The 19,772-nt window shown below is 40.2% G+C and overlaps 1 protein-coding gene across 7 annotated transcripts in view; it reads left to right on the forward strand.

Annotated features, from left to right (window-relative positions):
- PDE4B (phosphodiesterase 4B) overlaps positions 1–19,349 on the forward strand; it is a 664,998-nt gene extending 645,649 nt beyond the window's left edge. For all 7 annotated transcript variants that reach the window (XM_042249316.1, XM_060410676.1, XM_042249321.2 and 4 more), the window contains 9 exons: positions 90–183; positions 5,690–5,868; positions 7,248–7,346; positions 7,489–7,653; positions 9,959–10,058; positions 12,332–12,486; positions 12,608–12,730; positions 13,450–13,632; positions 17,070–19,349. In XM_042249316.1, the coding sequence (XP_042105250.1) occupies positions 90–183; positions 5,690–5,868; positions 7,248–7,346; positions 7,489–7,653; positions 9,959–10,058; positions 12,332–12,486; positions 12,608–12,730; positions 13,450–13,632; positions 17,070–17,435 (1,464 nt within the window). In that variant the 3' untranslated portion in view covers positions 17,436–19,349. The remainder of the gene's footprint in view (positions 1–89; positions 184–5,689; positions 5,869–7,247; positions 7,347–7,488; positions 7,654–9,958; positions 10,059–12,331; positions 12,487–12,607; positions 12,731–13,449; positions 13,633–17,069) is intronic.
- Positions 19,350–19,772: the final 423 nt, after the last annotated feature.

Below are 19,772 nucleotides of genomic sequence, written 5' to 3' on the forward strand. Positions count from 1 at the left end.
TCTCTTGGTTCTTAATAAAGTTGGAAGCATCTAAAATTATAATTTGCTATTTTTTAGGTGGTTAATACAATTTTGTTTTTTATAAACAGTTCAAAAGAATGCTGAACCGGGAGCTGACACACCTTTCAGAAATGAGCCGATCAGGGAACCAGGTGTCTGAATACATTTCAAATACTTTCTTAGGTAAGATATTCACCAAAAAAACTGTTCCATAACTGAATTATTTTAGTGTTAATTTCTTCAACCTCTCTGGGAATATTACTGTGTGAGTTTGGAATTGGCTTAAGTCACAGAAAAGCAAATCCATTTAAAATAAGAACTGAAGACAACCTTTAAGGTAAAAAAAAAAGAAAGAAAGCAAGAAGGTTTTGTTTTAAAAAATGAATTAAAATATCCATCAAAGAGAGAAGGTTATTATGGACTAGTTGAATTTATATAGACCTCAGGTCACTATCTACCCACCCACCTTGGTCTCTGTCAAGACCTCTGAAAGGGTGGGAGTGGGGGGCTGTGATCATCCAAACCTCAGGGACACTTTCAATTGGCTCCTCTGATGTGGTATTCTTTCAATTCTTCCAGTAACTGGGCTTTGAGCAAAAGGTGATTTGACCCATGATAATAGGCTTTGGAAACTATTTGACTATTGCTTTGCTAAGGTGTTTCTTAAAGATAAATTGGAGGAGGGCAGAAAGAATCATCACCTCTCTGAAAGAGTTGGCCTTCTGCAAGCAGCATGCTTATCTCCCTGATTTCATACCTACCTTTTATCCTCTGCCTTCACATTGCTAGTATTTAAAGCATGGCACTGACAGGAAGGGTTTGCAGCCATGCCTAGTGACTACTGTCATGCATCCTGTTTGATTACTAGGAATTTCTAATCTTGTGTTTAAAGCCATTCCATTGCATATTTTTCTTAAATCAGGCTTGCAGGATCTGCCAATCTGTACTTCAAAGTCAATGGGTAGCATTTAAACTCTGATCCTGTTGACTTTCAATTACCACTGCGCTATGCTTATTTAGCAGAATTCCATTTTCCAGGGAAATGACCTATTCTTACAACTGAACATTACACCTCTCTTCTTTTTGGCATTGCTACATATCCTTACATCAGTGAACATTTGCCTGGACATCTTATGGAAACACATACCTCTTCTGGTTTTATTTAAAAAAAAAAACATTTCTATTTCCCTAATGCCAAAGCAGTTCCTGCTATCAGCAGATCAATCTCTGATCTGCCTAGTACAAAGCTCACAGCACTTCTTTGTGGCCAGTAGGCACTGGCGTGATTGACAAGTGCCTTTCCAACTATTTCCAGTGTGTGGGTATCTGCAGCACCTGGTTTTCTCCAGCAGCAGTTGCAACAACCTTTGTCAGAGAACAAAGAAAAGATTTTTTCATGTAGCCTAGTTCCAAGAGGAGCTAGAATCTAATTGAACAGAAAGCATTATATACTGATCCTTATCTTCTCCATTATTCCCACTTTATTCCTTTGAAGACAGGCATCTTCTCCTATCCATTTTAAATATGCTCTGGTCTGTGAAACACCCAATCATTTTTCATAACCTAGGGGCCGTTTTAGGGACATTTTACAGGTTAATGACTATGGTAAAGAAGAATAAAATCAGTAGGTGCAAGAACTCATTTTTGTTTTTGTAAACATTGCATGTTAAGATACCAAGGCTTGTCTGTCTTCTCAAAAGAGACTCTGAGCACTGGAGTAAAGCTACAGGAAGTCTCTGAGCCTGTCATCACCCAAGGTCGCACCTAAGCAGTCCTCTTTACTTGTTGCCTCTTTCACTAATGGCTTGCCAAGGACCATGAGAATATTTTAGTATACCAATTATTCTTATTTTAGCATCGAAGGCTATCAAGTGAGAAAGCTGAGACGATAATAAAAATGAGTTCTCAGTCTCAACACTGCATCTCAGGAACGAAGAACTGTCAATTCTGTGGGATATTTCATTTGCTATTGAGGTGTATCTCTTGAGGAAAGCCTATCATCTGGCTTCTTATTATTCCAAAATTAAATTATCAAGGGCAGGTTGTTTGAGGAAGGCTGTTAGAATCTCAATCCGTACACACCTAGCATTTGGAGGGTGTTGAGTGTAAGCATGTGTTTGTATGTGCATTTGTATACATGAATGTGTGTATGTACAAGGTAGACCTGATCAAACTAGACAGATGGATAAAAATTTTAAATATTCTTCAGAAAATTTAGGGAGAAAAAAGTCCATCATATAAGCAAAAGATTCATCAGCTACCTCAGTTATAAAATGGGAATACTGGAGTAGATGACTTCCTCAGTCCATTCCAGCTCTAACTTTCTGTGACTCTGGTATGGATGGAGTTTATCATCTTACTAAGACAAACCTGGCAACCCAGACTCTCTGGAATGAATTGTAGGCTTATAGTTTGATAATATTCAAAAGCAAACAAACAAACCTTGTTTCCAAATTGCAAGTGCAAGACATGGAACTCTACTTTCTGTCCTGTGAGCCTAGTGGGTATTCTGGAGGACTATGAAGTCTTCTTCATAAAATGTCAGATCTGAAAGGGACTTTAATGGTTTCATCTAGTTTCCTCATTTTCCAAGAAAGAGAACTAAGGAACAGAAGGCAACTTAGCTTGACCAAATTAATTTTAAAATGTTCCAGAGTCAGAATTAGGACTTTGCTCTCTTGACTCCTAAATCTAAATACCTGGCATTTCTTTGGGAAAGAATGTTATTAGGCTGTCAGAACATACAGAAGAAAATCGCCCTTAAGTAATAGATGTATTCTTTGGGGAAAAGTCTTTGGGAATCAGGATTGTTGCACCTAACAAAAAAACATTTTATTAACAACTTCCAGTAATATAAAAGGCTCTTAGAGCACAGCTCTAAGAGTATAAAATGATAAGACCTTATTGATTACAGTTAAACTTAAAGACCAATATCACAATAAGAGTCATTGAAAGTTACAATATGTCATCCAGGACAGAGGGAAATCCCGCACTGCAGGGATCTGTGAAACTTGTGTTGTTTCATTTAAGAGGATGGTATTCAGATGGACAGCCTGAAAGGCAGGTGAGAGACAGTCAATGCAGACACTCTGTGATGCTGACATAGGATAATGGGCTCAAGTTGCTGGCACAGGAGGAAGGAAGGACTCAGGGGGAAGGAGCATAGATTTAAGCAAGATCTTTAGATGTGATATTACAATTTAGTTAGTATTGCTACAAACAGAGCAAAGTCACCCCCTTTAAATCCCTGACTTACTGCCAGGGATGGAAACTCTCTCCTACATCTTGAAAATCTTGAAAAAGAATTTAGGAATTTTGCAGGATTAAATGCTGCAACCTAGCCAAGAAAGCACCTCCAATGATGTCATTATCAGAGTTTTGATGTGACCATTTCTTGCTTCTGTTTATTTGCTTATTTATTTTGTACAGTTCCACTGTTTCCCCATTGTAATCTGATCATTCTATAAATGTAAATTCACAAAGTGTTTATTATGATTCTTTGAGTGTATGTTTCAGGTTATTTCCGTATGGCTCTGGCTAAGCATTTAACAGAGGAAATTCAGAGTAGGGAAACCCATCAGTTGTTCCAATGCCTGCATAGGGAAACACCCATTAATGTCCAAATGGCATTCTCTGTGGGTAATGGGTTTCTTCTTTATTGTAACATTCCAGACAGAGTAGTGGTTTGGCTCAATGACTCGCTGTTGCAGGGAATCTTTAATTAAACACAGAGAAAAAGCTGCTAGTTTCACTACAGATTTTTGTATCTGCATTGGCACAGAAGAATCCAACAGTTTCTTTAACCAGAATGGTAAAGAATGACATTAGGAGAGGCAGGGGCTATAGTGGCCTTTTAGCAAAAGTAGTCATTATTAGGAGTAAGGTGACTGGGAGAAAAGTAAATTCAAAAAATAATGCCATATATAGTTTTATGCTAAAGACTGAGAGACCAGAAAGAGATTTTAATGGGAACCTTAAGGGGCCTGGGTTCTATGCTATTAAATCATTGTCTGGAACAAGGTAATTGCAAAATAAATATCTGTTGAATAAATTGCCCTTTGAGCTTGGGAAAGTTGCTGACTTCATCTGAAAAATGAGTGTGTGGGATTATTATTGGTTCCCAAACCTGGCTCTGACCATCAGAGTCACTTGGGCAGCTTTTTTTTTTTTTTAATTGGTTCAGTAGGATTGGGTGGGGCTCATAAGTCTGTATTTTTCAAAAGTTCTCTGGGTGATGCTGAACCATGTTGGAAACCCCTGAACTAATCAAGATGACCACTAAAATTCCTCCCTAAGGTAGAGCCATAGGCTGATGAATTGAGGAGGTGGGGGACATGCAGAGACAGCACTGAGATTCCAGGGACAGAGAAAACCCTTGCTCCAGCCCTGCAGCCAGGTGCCCAGGGTCCAGAACAGCTGCTTCCACGTCTGTCTCTGGGCTCGCTTTGCTTTGATGAGTTGTCCACAGGGTCCTGTGAGCAGGCGGAGGTCTCTAGGGAGAACATGTGACTATGCCATCAGCTGCCAGAGTTGAAAGCAAATCGTCTAGATCCCGGCAGGCCATCTGGAAACGTGTCATTTTCAAATGGGGAAGTTGTCTTTGGATTCATTTTCGCTGAAACAAGTAGAGATAAAAGTAGGAACTTTTGGAAGCTGCATTAACTCTTTCAGCCACAGGGTCTCATTTAGTTCAGTGACATAGCTGTCAAGCACTTTACTAAATGATAGCCTCAGTGCACCCACAGGCATATCTGTGGCCTGAGAGAGTTGATGCATTTTGAAGAAGAACTCTCAGGATCCATCCAGCCCCCTGTGAAGTAAAATAGAATATTTGATTGCTGATGTTTTAATCTCATGATATAGAAGAGAGAGCTTCTGAGCATGTAGATATGTTTCTCTCACTAACCCTAGCTCTCCTATTATCTTGTTGTAGCAGAATTTATTAAAAGATTAAATGAGATGATTATAAATATTTAATATGTATATTTTAATAAATGTAATGCCTGTTACAAATGAGAGGCATTGTTATTATTTATTCATGGGATTCATAGACACAAGGCATGAAATAATACTGAAAGTATAGTCTTTGTCTAAACCTCAGATGGTAATAAACCAAAGCTTTAAAGTAATCATTTAAAGGTTATAAACCATTCATTTTTCTACAATATATGCCACTCATCTAAATTGAACCCAGCTACAGTTATATGGATCTTTTAAATTAAAAAAATAAATACAAATGTAATAAAGTGAGCAAAACATAAAGCCTGTTTTTATTAACCTGTGCTTGGCTACATGAACATTTTTGATTATATACACAGACAAGTTATTCATTTTAATGAGAAATTTACATATAAATGTTGATGTCACACCTTGAAAATGTATGAGTGTAATTCCCCCAAATCACCCTGCAAACAAAAGACCTGGGATTGAGTTCCACCTGCCATTCTTGAACAAGCGATTTAGCTCCTCTGGACCTCATTTTGCTGCTTTAGAGATTAAATCACCTATCACAGGATTGTCCTGGAGGTCAACTGAGATAATGCTAGGACAGCCCTTCCTAAGGTGTGCTATCCATGACAGACCATTAGAAGTTGTTTTGAATATTGTAGTGGGTTTTCGCTGGCACACAGGGGTTCTCAGGGGCATACAGGGACTGAAAAACCTATTTTTGTTGTTGTTGTTGTTACAGACAAACAGAATGACGTGGAGATTCCATCTCCCACCCAGAAAGACAGGGAGAAAAAGAAAAAGCAACAGCTCATGACACAGATAAGCGGAGTGAAAAAACTGATGCATAGTTCAAGCTTAAATAATACAAGCATCTCACGCTTTGGAGTCAACACGGAAAATGAAGATCATCTAGCCAAGGTGTGTACAAGCTGGATGTGTACACGTGTAGTGCTGCTTTACAGCAGACAGATGTCCCAAACCCCCTATTAGAAAATGGTAGCGGTCGCTTTTGCTTTATTATTAAATAGTATGATGAGGCTGGTGTACCCTGTTTTTCCATTGCTGTACACCTAGTTAAAGACCCTTTTTTTATACCAGAAGACCAGATTTTGCCCTGAGTTTGGTCCATTAACTCATGAATGGAGAATCCTGTTGAACACATGTTAGGAGAATCCAAGGTGGGAGGGCAATAGGAAGGACTGAATTATCCCAGAGGATATTTCAGAAACTGTATGCCAAGGATCAGAAAGAAAATATGCACTGATTGCCAGAATTGGAGAAGAAATGAGAGAAATTGACAGCATCGACTCTTGAGCCTTAACCCTAGTAGTGGAGGAAGGCTCAGAAAGAATTCATACCTCCTCCCAGAGGCTGTGCAAGGTGACTTTTCAGCCTTGTGAGAATATGAAATGAGATCAAATGAACATTCAGTGAGGGGGCAGCTGAAAGATGTCATTAGAGGAAGGCTGATTACATATCAGGCCAAGACTGTACGGAGAGCCTGTATCCCTAGTGCGTGCATGCTAAGTCACTTCAGTCATGTCTGACTCTGCAGCCCTTTGGACTGTAGCCCACCAGGGCTCCTCTGTCGATGGGATTCTCCAGGCAAGAGTACTGGAGTGGGTTGCCATACCCTCCTCCCCCTGTATCCCTTACTCTGGGCAATAATTAATAATAGAATAAGTTGCTCCTTTAATCAGATAATCTTGGAATAATCCCACAACACAGGATGGAATGATGTTTCTTCCAGGTCTTTCTGTAGCCCAGAAGCTCTAGGAGATAATGGGTGACTAGCATCTTCATGACCTTTTACACTAAATTAGGGTTGATTCATGTACATTCTAGCAGCTAAGTCTCCTTGACCTGGTTCTCAGTGGTAATTAGCAAAGGGCAGAGGAGTTTTCTAGCTGAGATTGTTTTCTAGTTGTTACTGATGGACCAGTGAGCAGAGGAGGGGAGCTACAGGGAAATAGGGTTAGGATGACCTCTAATCACTTATACCTACTTCTGAAAGCAACATTGGTTGAGGACTGACATGGCAGAAAAATTATAGGCCAGCAGCCAAATTTATAAATAGACACACACTCTCCCTCTTCTGAAAAATATATACAAAAATGTGTAACTAGCATGAAGAGGACACCCAACCTCCCAGACCATTCCATTTTCAAATGTTCATGTAACTGGAACACTAAATGATCTATAGACTTAGTCAACTCATGCCCACAAAATAAATGAAAACAATGAGGCCTGGTAACAAAAGTGTTTTTATGTCTAAATGTTTCTCATTTTGATGACAGGAGCTGGAAGACCTGAACAAATGGGGCCTTAACATCTTCAATGTAGCTGGATATTCACATAATAGACCCCTAACATGCATCATGTATGCCATATTCCAGGTGAGTAAACAGGAGTGAATGTTGGTTATCTAATTGGATGTTTTTTATGGTTTTCTTCCATCCCAGTTTACCTTTCTGATTTGGCTTTTCTTCATTTTTGGACATCCACTTATTTATTTTTCAAACCCATTTTGTTGTACAGGAAAGAGACCTCCTGAAGACATTCAAAATCTCGTCTGACACCTTTGTTACCTACATGATGACTTTGGAAGACCATTACCATGCAGATGTGGCGTACCATAACAGCCTACATGCTGCTGATGTGGCCCAGTCAACCCATGTTCTTCTTTCTACGCCAGCTTTAGATGTGAGTAGTTATGATCTGGTTTGCATACCTTGCCCATCCTCTTTAAAAAGTATCGAAATAATGTAATTAGATGATTGTACATACTTGAACTGGCTCTTTGTATTATGTATAACATGTATCAATCAGGTTATTAATATAAGTGGATGACATTTCTACTTTAGATGTGAGTAGTTATGATCTGGTTTGCATACCTTGCCCATCCTCTTTAAAAAGTATCGTGGGAGGTATGACATATTTAGAGAAATAATGTAATTAGATGATTGTACATACTTGAACTGGCTCTTTGTATTATGTATAACATGTATCAATCAGGTTATTAATATAAGTGGATGACATTTCTACTTGCTTTCTGGTATTAGAGTAGCCTTTCCTTTGCCTCTTTTACATTTGAAAAAATATTTAATTATCAAGCTGGTAACAGGGAGCTTTATTTTTCATTGTGTCTCCAGTACCTGATAAGTGTCTAGTTTGGCATCTAGTGTATAGTCTGTATGTGCTGATCCGAACTGCTGCCACACTATCCCAAGCACTGTGAGAGAGAGCGCAGAAATATAACATAAAATGTTACCAATAGTTCCTATCGGGCTTCCCTAGTGGCTCAGACGATGAAGAATCTGTCTGCAATATGGGAGTCTGGGTTCGATCCGTAGGTTGGGAAGATTCCGTGGAGGAGGGCATGGCAACCCACTCCAATATTCTTCTGGAGAATCTCCATAGACAGAGGAGCCTGGTCGGTTACAGTCCATGGGATCACAGAGAGTCAGACACAACTGAGTTGTGTCTAGCATATAGTTCCTATTAGTAATAAGCATCCATAGACTTATTCTCCTAAGAGTTGATAAAACTGACTCTATGTATTGAAGGAAAAGTAACTGAAAATCTAGAACTAAGGAACTAATAATGCTGAAGCAAATAGAGATATCATTCCATCTTGTCTGATATCTTGCTAGAAGGTGGCTGTGGCTGCTTCCCTCACTGACAGTACATTTGTATATATCAATATATGCAGCCCAGGGGGTCCAGCAGGCCATACTCTCCCTTGACAGATGGCAGTGGTGGTTAGGTATTTCCAGAATGTGCAGGCTCACCCAGGAAGGGACTGTCTATGCCCTAGCCCAGACTGCTTTTGCAGGTTCAGTTTGGAGGGTGAAGAAAGATTAAACTCACCCCTGCTCTATAGCTTGGATTCCATATATTCTGAGAAATGAAATCCAAGAAGTTAAGACTGTTTTATTTCCCTGAAGGAAAAAAGCAATATTGTTTTTATGTCCATGTAAGTATCACACAGTGGGACAACACTGTTTATCAACTATCTATCGCTGTTAACTACTGTGTGGCTGGGCCTTCCCTGGTGGCTCAGTCAGCAAAGAATCTGCCTGCAGTACAGGACACCTGGGTTCGATCCCTAAGTTAGGAAGAACCCCAATATTCTTGCCTGGGAAATCCCATGGACAGAGGAGCCTGGCAGGCTACAGTCCATGGGGTCACAAGTATTGGACACGACTTAGCAATTAAACCACCGCCACTGTGTGGCTAGAAATTGATTGTGAGTGCCACAGATGTTTAGAGACGGAAGAGTTAAATGTGTGTGTGCATAATTTAACTTGAAGGATCAGAGATGTAAGTAACCCCAACGGATGATGAAAGACATTTCAGCCAGAGGAAGACATTTTAGCCAGAAGCAAGTTGTACCTAAATAAATACTAGGTTTAAATCATTGTGTACAGGTAGGGCAAAGGAAGCTTCACAGGAGTTGAGTACTGGGCATCAGGTCTCACTTATTAGAAATGTTCTCCTATTCTATCTAGAGTAATCATTGAGAGGATAGGTATTTACTGAATGTATGAATAAATAAGTGCAAAAGCTTCTGACCACACTACAAGGTTAGTTTTTAAAAAACAACTTATTGGCAGTCTTATAAATCTGGAATTTGGCCTTACTCAGCCTGAAAACATACGAAGGTTTTTATGTCTCTGGGCGGAGCCAGTCTGACTTGCTTCTTTGACCTGTATGTGCTTGTGTTACATAAGCACTATCCTGCAGTACCACTTATCCAAGAAACAAACTTTGGGTACCACCTGATCTTTTACTATAAGCATTCCCCGAGCCACAGCCCGCAGGCTTGATGTGCACATTAAGAGACTTTGTGATGATGGGCAGAATCTACATTTAATTGAACTAGTATATTGAGAGATTATGTAAATCAACGAACCGCATGAATGAAATGGGGTACCTCAGTGTGAAGCTGAATCAGCAGGCTAGGCTAATGGAACATGGAATTCAATAAGCTCATTTTGCTCTGCAGGCCGTCTTCACAGATTTGGAGATTCTGGCTGCCATTTTTGCAGCTGCTATCCATGACGTTGATCATCCTGGAGTCTCCAATCAGTTTCTCATCAACACAAGTGAGTTCACGACTAGAATAGTCATTAGAGATAATTGTATGATTCGCTGCTTCATTTTTTTCCTACTAATGTTTTCATTGTGGATAATAATAAGAGTAATAATGAGGTCATCCTTCCATTCCACTAGACTAGTCAGACCTTTCCTGGATACTGTGTCCAGTCTAGCAACATCATTTTGAGCTGCATGGAGAACTTGGGAAAGGTCAGAGGGGACCCATAAAAAGCACTCACTGTTTGGAAAATACAATATGTGAGGAAAGAGTAATTGATGTGGAATTATCTAGTAAGGACAAGAAAAGGCTTGGGAATAATGTGGTAATGATTTTCAGGATTATACAGTGCTCTCACGGAGATCATGGTGACCCACTAGTGTCCCTTTCTACAGAGGAAGCAGGTCCCAATGTTGGCTCTGAGCATGCGAGCCTCCAAATAGAAATAAGACTCCAGAAAAAGCACTGGTATAGGCTTCTACAATGCAGGGTGGACGGCTGGGTCATTAAAAGTCTCCCACCCTCTCTTCCAAACCTCTCCATAAGTTTGATTATGGACTGGTCGGTAATATAGATTGGTCTGACTTCAGTGACCTTCAGGGTTGGTCCAACCTTAGGATCCCAAGCCCTACTTGAAGCATTTATCATGCTCAAAACATTAAGTATCCATGCTAATGAAAACCCATGATTTTCCCCAGCATTTCTAAATGCTGAAAACCTAAATACTTTTCTTTTCTGAGAATATTGTTATCTTGTTGTGGTCAAGATTAACATCAAGTGCTGACAGTTGTAAGAAATGTTGGAGCTACTTGTTGTCAAAGAGCCCTTATCATCCTTTATCATCAGAATATTTGAATGACTAGGTATGAGGTACCTTGTTTATTTTACCTCATTTTTCCATTGAAAGAACATAAACTTTGGGCAGCTACTTGTCTATGTGAGTTATATCAGCTGGTGTATTGTGGCATCATGAGTCATCCCACATATAGGCCAGTTCACACAGAAAAATGGCCTTTTTGCCAGAGCCATGTACAGCATTACAGTACATAAAAGCCAGCTTGCAGATCTATGCCCTAGATCACAGGATGAACAAGGCAAGAGTGCTAAAATGACTTCACATTTCCCACCACCTTTTCTGAAGATGTAACTCAAAGCACAGATAAAACAATGATTTATGACTAATAGCACCTACTGCTAGTAACCAATTATCATCACTTGACTATTATTCTTGATTAGGAGAAAATGTAGCTTTATGGGTTGATGACCGTGTTCTCAACAACAGATCATGGCGCTCTTCAAAGGATGCCTGTGATTTTTCTGTGTGAAAGGCAGGCTAGATACTATAGTTTAGGTATCCAGATAATGCAATTTCTGGCATTATAGGGCCCTAGGGCAGAAAATCGGAGAAGGCAATGGCACCCCACTCCAGTACTCTTGCCTGGAAAATCCCATGGAAAGAGAAGCCTGGTGGGCTACAGTCCATGGGGTCACTAAGAGTTGGACACGACTGAGTGACTTCACTCTCACTTTTCACTTTCATGCATTGGAGAAGGAAATGGCAACCCACTCCAGTGTTCTTGCCTGGAGAGTCCCAGGGACGGGGGAGCCTGGTGGGTTCCCATCTATGGGGTTGCATAGAGTCGAACATGACTGAAGCAACTTAGCAGCAGCAGCAGCAGCAGGGCAGAAAATGGGACATCAAGATTGCTGTAAAAAGTTATTGTTTTGTTACCATAATTATAAAAAACTCCAAAAAGCTATGTTATTTGGATAAAGTAAAAATTTTAACTCACACCATTATCTTCTTCGAAAATCCAAAACTCACAATTGACAGAGCTGAGAAGTATATCAAAAAGTGAAATAATGTGAAAAATTAGAATACCTTGGATGAAATTTAGTGACATTTTCAGTCTTTTCTGAAGTACAAAATATGTGAAGAAATGAAGTTGCAAACTGAGATAAAAATAGGATTTAATTGCTTGGCAATGCCCTTACCTAAAACGTCAAATTCTTCAACTGAAGTGAAAAAGAGAAAAAGGATTTTAAAAATACTATAACTTTTAATAAAAAAGAACATATATATACTAATATCTACTAGAAGCTTTTTTTTTTTTTTTTTTCAGAAACTGACTCTTTTTAGAGGGAGACTAAGGGAAAATGACATATAGGGTCTTGGTTCTTGAAATCATTTGGCAAGAACTTGCTCTGATTTCATACTGAGGCAATGTCACAGTTTGAATTGTACCCCTTTTCATCAAGTCATCATTTTCCTTTGTTTACTAGATTCAGAACTTGCTTTGATGTATAATGATGAGTCTGTGTTGGAAAACCATCACCTTGCCGTGGGTTTCAAACTGCTCCAAGAAGAACACTGTGACATCTTCCAGAATCTCACCAAGAAGCAACGTCAAACACTCAGGAAGATGGTTATTGACATGGTAAGACTTTGGCCTCCCCATGATCCTTACTTACTTTTACTTCTAAGGAAAGAGAAAATCCATTCTCCTTGATAAACTGAGTTTGTTGAGAGTTTTCTTTTTTCTCTGTTTTTAACCCCAGGTCTTAGCTACTGATATGTCCAAACACATGAGCCTGCTGGCAGACCTGAAGACAATGGTAGAAACAAAGAAAGTTACAAGTTCCGGTGTCCTTCTCCTGGACAACTATACTGATCGTATACAGGTATTGGATGGAAGCCTTTGATTTCTTTAACACAAAGCCACACCACACTAAATGAAACAACAATTAGAAAAAGAAAACAAATAAATTTACTTAGTTGCACATCCTAGGTTACTATTACAACTTCAGGCTTGTTTTAAGAACAAGCAAAGGAAAATGGATATTCAAGTTGATCCTCTAATTTACAAAGAAAAACAGAACTCTACTTATTGAGTTGCTTAATTCTAAAAATAAACAGCAGAATCTCATTGTAATAGGGTGTACGTGCCTGCTGATCCCAAAAGCTCATGTTTGGATATAAATCCCACTGACTTGAACTTTGTCAGGTCTGTTTTGGTTACAAACTGCCTTTAGCTGGTCTCCTCTTTCCACAAGTGGAAAATATGAAGACATCTACTTTGAGTAATTCTTTGCATTTTTTCCAAACTGAGGAAAAGAAACTATGGCAGCAGCATCTGACCTCTCATGTCCCTTCCAATTTTTAAATTCAATGACTGTTAATCGAAGAAGACACATTTTCCCTTTTGGGACACTAATAATGGCAAATAACCAACTCTGGCCAGCACCATTGTAATCTTGCTTTTTTGGTGCAAACACCATAATTATAATGCAACTAAAATGTTCTTGGGTCTGGTACCAAGTGTACTAGTACAAGAGGGATGAGATGTTCTAGTAGTATTTATACCTAATTTTATGGGATTTTCAAAACTTGATGATTTCAGGTCCTTCGCAACATGGTACACTGTGCAGATCTGAGCAATCCCACCAAGTCCCTGGAATTGTATCGACAGTGGACAGACCGAATCATGGAGGAATTTTTCCAGCAGGGAGACAAAGAGCGGGAGAGGGGAATGGAGATCAGCCCCATGTGTGATAAGCACACAGCTTCCGTGGAAAAATCCCAGGTATCTAATATGAGGTTTTTAAAGTTTCTGTAGGGTCTGCTGATGGTTGAACTGGAGGACTCTTTCTAGCTATTTTCTCTTAAATATATACATATATATGCATATTATATATAGTATGCCTGTATAAAATATGTATATTATAAAAAATATGTATTATATATATGTATATATGTATGTATTTATATACACACATATACACAGGCTTCCCAGGTGGCAGCACTAGTGGTAAAGAATCCACCTGCCAGTGCAGGAGACACAAAAGACGTGGGTTCAGTCCCTACGTCAGGAAGATCCCCTGGAGCAGGAAATGGCAACCTGCTCCAGTATTCTTACCTGGACAGTTCCATGGGTAGAGGAGCCTGGCGGGCTGTATTTCATGGGGCCACAGAGAGTCGAACACAACAGGGCAACTAAGCAGCAGGTATACATATGTATGTGGGTGTGAAATTATAAGGAAGCAACTACTTATTTAGTTTCATTATCCTCGTGACTCATTTGCCTTCTCCATTACACTCAATTTCGCAGTGAGGAGATAAAGCGGTCTTCAGAAAACCCGTCAAAGTTTGGATGGTGTATCCTCAGTGTAGATCAGTACCTATGACCATAGCAAATCCAACTGAGTTAACCGAATGCTGCCATCTCATCCCTCCAGGTTTCCCCCAGCTCTGTCTTTATCTAGGACCTCTACTCTTCATCCCTGTTTCCTGAAACTTGTTTTCAGTGTCCAGAATCATACACACTGCCACCATCACCAGTGGTGACGAATCGCTTTCCCACATATCTCTTCTGCCTCATGGTCAAAGCCCTGTGCTGTGTCCCAAGTATGCATATTATATATATGTGTGTGTGTGTAAATATAAATATATATATATATATTTATATATACATACGCACACATACACATGGGCTTCCCAGGTGGCACTAGCGGTAAAGAATCCACCTGTCAAGGCAGAAGACTTAAAAGACGTGAGTTTGATCCGTAGATCCAAGGTTGCATCTACACTTCTGAGAATAGGCTAACATCTTTTGGTTGTATCCAAAGTTAGTTACAAACTCCCGCTGTGCTGGAGGTACATTACACTGTAGGCAGGGAGGTGCCCCTAGCTGAAAAATAAGTAGCACTAGAAAGTGTTGATATCCTTACAAAGGCTTCAGGGCCAGCTGAGGTGCTATTTTTTTCAGAAACAAATGACCTGGCCAGGCAGTCATGATTCAGATTGTGTGGCTGCCCAAGGCCTTTATCACAAAATCATTCAGACTATTTTTTGTTAGTGTTTATCCTCTTTCTCCACTACTTTCTACCCCCAAATTTGCATGTAGTTGTAATATCAGTATATAATTCCTTTGTAATTATCACTGTGTTGCTTTTTTAAAAAACCCAATCAAATGAATTTAAAGTCTGTAAAAGTGCTCTGTAAGTCTAATATGCCATAAAAACACATCACATTAAGGCCAATTCAAAATCCTCATGCCTTAATTAGAATAGGATATTCGTGAATTAGTTAATTAATTAGCCTACTGTCTTTCGATTAGCAACAGAGGTGTTTGGTATATATGTGGTGTTCTGTGTGGTTTTCCACACATTTTCATATACATTATTGCATTTGAGTCTCCAAACAGCCTTTTGAGACAGACATAGCAACTATTTTTGCAGAGTGTCAGGTGAATAAGCTGGCCTCTTGGTTCAGTTCACCAGCTCATCACTGCCCTCCACCCAAAGCACTCCATCACTGTGAACAGGTCTCCCTTTTTCCATAACATTGTGGTCCACGGTGGCATTTCCTACAGGTGGGCTTTGGTGAGCATTGTCTGAGTAGACTGGTGATGAAACCCTTGACTAGGTGCTCTTCAGATTTGTAGTGTTCTCTCACCCTAGGGCCTAGGAAATGAGCGACTAGAGGCTGCCTTTCTTATAAATGCTGAACATTTAGTAAAAGCGAAACAAATGAAGAAAGAAAATGGCTGCACTGTGGCAGCTCATTGAATTTTCTCCGTTGCTGTGAGCTTTTTTTTTTTCAAATCCCTGGAAAACTCATTGAAAATAGTATTTAAAAGCCCTTAAACACACATAAAGAATTAAAAGAGAGGAAACAAGAGTGGGTGGAAGAGAAATATTTGAATCATCTACAGCCAGTGTTATAACCAGTGCAGATCAGAGATCCCCTGACTTTGGTGTGAATTCTGTTAACGCTAGGGAAACACCAGAGAAAAGAATGAGAGAGGGAGAAAGAGAAGAAGGAAGGAAAGAAAATAGGTAGATCAGAGTCATGTATGGCTAAGGTCCTTTGATATGGTACAACTTGGATGTATGAAATAACTGGCCCCAAACTAGAATGTTAACAAAGAGGTTTCCAGCAGTGTGGAAAGTTAGCTATGTAATGCCCCATGGGTGCACAGAGGTTGCCCTTGCTCATCTACCCCTGAATCCTGACCCAGCATCTCTCCAGCTCCTCAGACCATAACAGGGGAATTCCATTCCCTCATTCAACTAGTGCCTGTTCTTTCTCTCAACCTGCTCCCACCCCCAATGTTTCCTGTTTGTCCCGCAGTGGACGGGTCAGCATAAGGCCACAGAGCCAGCACATGCAGGATGCATAGCCCCAGTGTAAACCATAACAGAACCATAAGCTTCAAGTTTCTTCACAGGAACACTAGCAAAGGAACTGCTTAATTGTCTTTATTTTTTCCTTCTTTCTCCCAGTGGAAATGATGGTGTGCCCTCTGGATCTAAAACAATTGCAGACATGTCCACAGAGGGGATATTTATTTGTTTAGGAGCTTGAAGTATTTTCAAGTGTTTTACCTACGTCGTCTACAAACCAAAAGCATTCCACAGGACTTGAGACATGCCAGAGTCATCCTGGGCTGGCTCCCTTTCGTTTTAAAACCGCGGCATATTTTAAAGTTATCAGGGAAAGAATGTTGAGTCAGAGCTCAGTGGACCAGGGGCTTCCTTCTTCAGAGAATGACTCACAGAATCCAAGCAGTGACAAAGTCATTCCCAGCCAGGGTTATATCCAGACTTCTTATTTGGCACACATCAGAGGAAAAGTAATCAGTTCTAGTGAGACCAACACAGGCTTTGGAATCAGACAAAGTTGGGACAGAGTCCCAGCTCCACCGTTTACTGGCTCTGTGACCTCTGACAAGATGTTTCTGAACCTCAGTGAGTCTCACTGAACCTCAGCGAGTCTCAGTTTTCCTTTGTGAATGGTGAATATCCATTCTCAATCTGTGGGATTAAGAGCAATAATGCATTTATCACATTCAGTGCAGGATGTACTGTATAGTCAATGCCCAAATAACAGAATCTGGTATTATTTAATCTTTGTTGGGTTGTTGTGTCTTTTTTTTTCCCCCTCTTGCAAACCAGGGCAGCTTGTTTGCTTTTCCAGGGCCCATCACAATAACAGAGATGTAACTTTATTTTTCTTCAGGTGGGTTTCATCGACTACATCGTCCATCCCCTGTGGGAGACCTGGGCGGACCTGGTGCAGCCTGATGCCCAGGACATTCTGGATACTTTAGAAGATAACAGGAACTGGTATCAGAGCATGATACCCCAGAGCCCCTCCCCACCACTGGATGAGCAGAACAGAGACTGCCAAGGTCTGATGGAGAAGTTTCAGTTTGAACTAACCCTCGAAGAGGAGGATTCTGAAGGCCCCGATAAAGATGGCGAGGGCCACAGCTATTTTGGCAGCACAAAGACGCTCTGTGTGATTGATCCGGAAAATAGGGATCCTCTGGGAAAGACTGAGGTAGATATCACCACAGAAGACAAGTCCCCGAGTGACACATAATCTCCCTCTTCATGCGGAGATGAACATTCCACCCTTGACAAGCATGCCAGCTGTATGGTAGGGCCAGCCCGCCATAGGGGCCGAGGCCTGCACGGGACAAAGGCCATGTGGCCTTTCCAGTTACTTGAGTTCGGAGCCAGAATGCAAGACCGTGAAGCAAATAGCAGCAGCTCAGGAAATTCCACGGTTGACTTGCCTTGCTTGCAAGCTGAGTGGAGAGCTGAAGCTTTCTGTGGTTCTGGAGGCCAACTGTGCATCACGACCGAATAGCTTGAAAGTGGAAGACACCAAACTGAGAGATTTTTTCTGCACTATGTTTTGGGCATCTGTCCCCTCTGGTGACTGAACTGACTAATAATGTCATTTCTAAATCTGCTTACCTGTCCCCTTGTCTGCCACCCTGTGTGCCTTTTTTGTAAAACATTTTCACGTGTTTAAAATCCTGATGAATACCTAGAATTTAGTATCAGCTTCTACACAGATAAGCATTACAAGCTGACAAAAAATTTTGACTCTTTCTGAGGGGGAAAAAAAGGAAAGGAAATTGTCTTCCTTCTTTCTTGGGCAATATCTTTTACTCAACTACAGTTACTTTTGCAAATAGAAAGGCTACACGTCTAACCACATTCAACTTCCTTCCCCTACGGTCCCAAACAACTCCTCCGTTGCCCTTATAACAGATCTCTGTCTGCTTGCTTTGAACAGTACTTTTTCTCCTCTAGAATTGCACTTCTTTGCTATAAACAGAATAAAATTGAACAAACTAAGGGGTAGGAATGGGTAGTTGTCTTGTTCACAGTAACAGTCTGTGTAGAATTCAGCTTCACAAGGCAGTTGCCCTGTCGGGTCCTGAACCCCTGTGCTGCTGGGGTTGCACGATCCCCATCCTGTTCTCTTGCTCCCCTCTTCATGCTCACACCAGTTACACTGTTTCCAATTTAATGCTGCCGTCTTTCTCTTGCACTGCCTTCTGTGCTAACACCTCCATTTCTGTTTATAACCGTGTATTTATTACTTAATGTATATAATGTAATGTTTTGTAAGTTATTAATTTATATATCTAACATTGCCTGCCAATGGTGGTGTTCAATTTGTGTAGAAGACTCTGCCTAAGAGTTGCAACTTTTCTTGTAACATTTTGTATTGTGTATTATTATATAACCTGAACATTGCTGAAGAGATGTCCCCCTCGCCAGTTGGGTCTGCCCTTTTCCTGGTCCGAGTTGCTAATACTGCTCAACTCCTTCATGAACTGGTTTTGCAAACAGGACTCACATTAGATACTAATGGTTTCTACTGAGCTTTTACTTTTGTATAGTTTGATGGGGTGTGGGGGCAGTGGGCTGTGGTTTTTACCCCTGTTCTATTCAAATCTGTACACATGAGTTGAGTTTTAACTGAGTTCTACTATAATTGAGGCTTCAGTTTAACAAGATACACTACGTTCGGTTTAACAAGCAACTCACCAATCATTCTTCTGAGAGTCCCCAAACTACTGACTTTAAAGAGAAAGCTCCCAGCCTGCCATTAAGCAGGAATGTCAATGTTCCGATTAATTACTAAAGAAAACAATAAAAACAATGTGAATTTTACAATGAAATGTGAACTGACATAGTAAATTATGCAAATGTGAAGCTTCTGATAACACTTGCTAGACCTCTGTCTGGCTTCAGTCTCTGTAAAATCTATATCATGCTTTCAGTTCAGCATTGTGACTCAGTAGTTCAAGAAATGGCACAAATGTGCATGACCAATGGGTTTCTATGTCTATGAACACTGCTTATTTCAGGTGGACATTTTATTATTTTCCAAAGTTTCTCACAATGTATGTTATAGTATTATTATTATATATTGTGCTCAAATGCATTCTTAAGAGACTTTTATATGAGGTGAATAAACAAAAGCATGATTAGACTGTAGGCCCAATTATTTCGTGGTTAGTTCTGACGCATTAAAAGCAGATATTTTTTTCTCTTCTCTCCTACCATACCCCACAAAGAAAACCCCTCACTTTGCTTGGCCAACATCACACCTAAAGTTTCATAATCTGTGTCCAAAAAGTCCCCTAGCTTGGAACATTTACTTTTTTTAACAACTGTTCGACAGAGTTGGTGGTGCAAGAAGGGAGATGGTGAATTAAAAGAAACAAAGCCCCTTTAAGAATCTGAAGAGTTTAATCTGCTACACGAATAAAGGTAATCTCCTGCTTGGTTGGATCCTCTAGAAAAATGAATCCTAGACTCAGAACATTAGCTTGATGTAGTCAGATGGTCCTGTTGACTCATTTGACACATGAAGAATCTGAGGTCCAAAGAGTCACGTTAAAGCACAATGCAA

This window comes from Ovis aries, chromosome 1 (genome assembly GCF_016772045.2).
Source record: "Ovis aries strain OAR_USU_Benz2616 breed Rambouillet chromosome 1, ARS-UI_Ramb_v3.0, whole genome shotgun sequence".
Classification (NCBI taxonomy): Eukaryota; Metazoa; Chordata; class Mammalia; order Artiodactyla; family Bovidae; genus Ovis; species Ovis aries.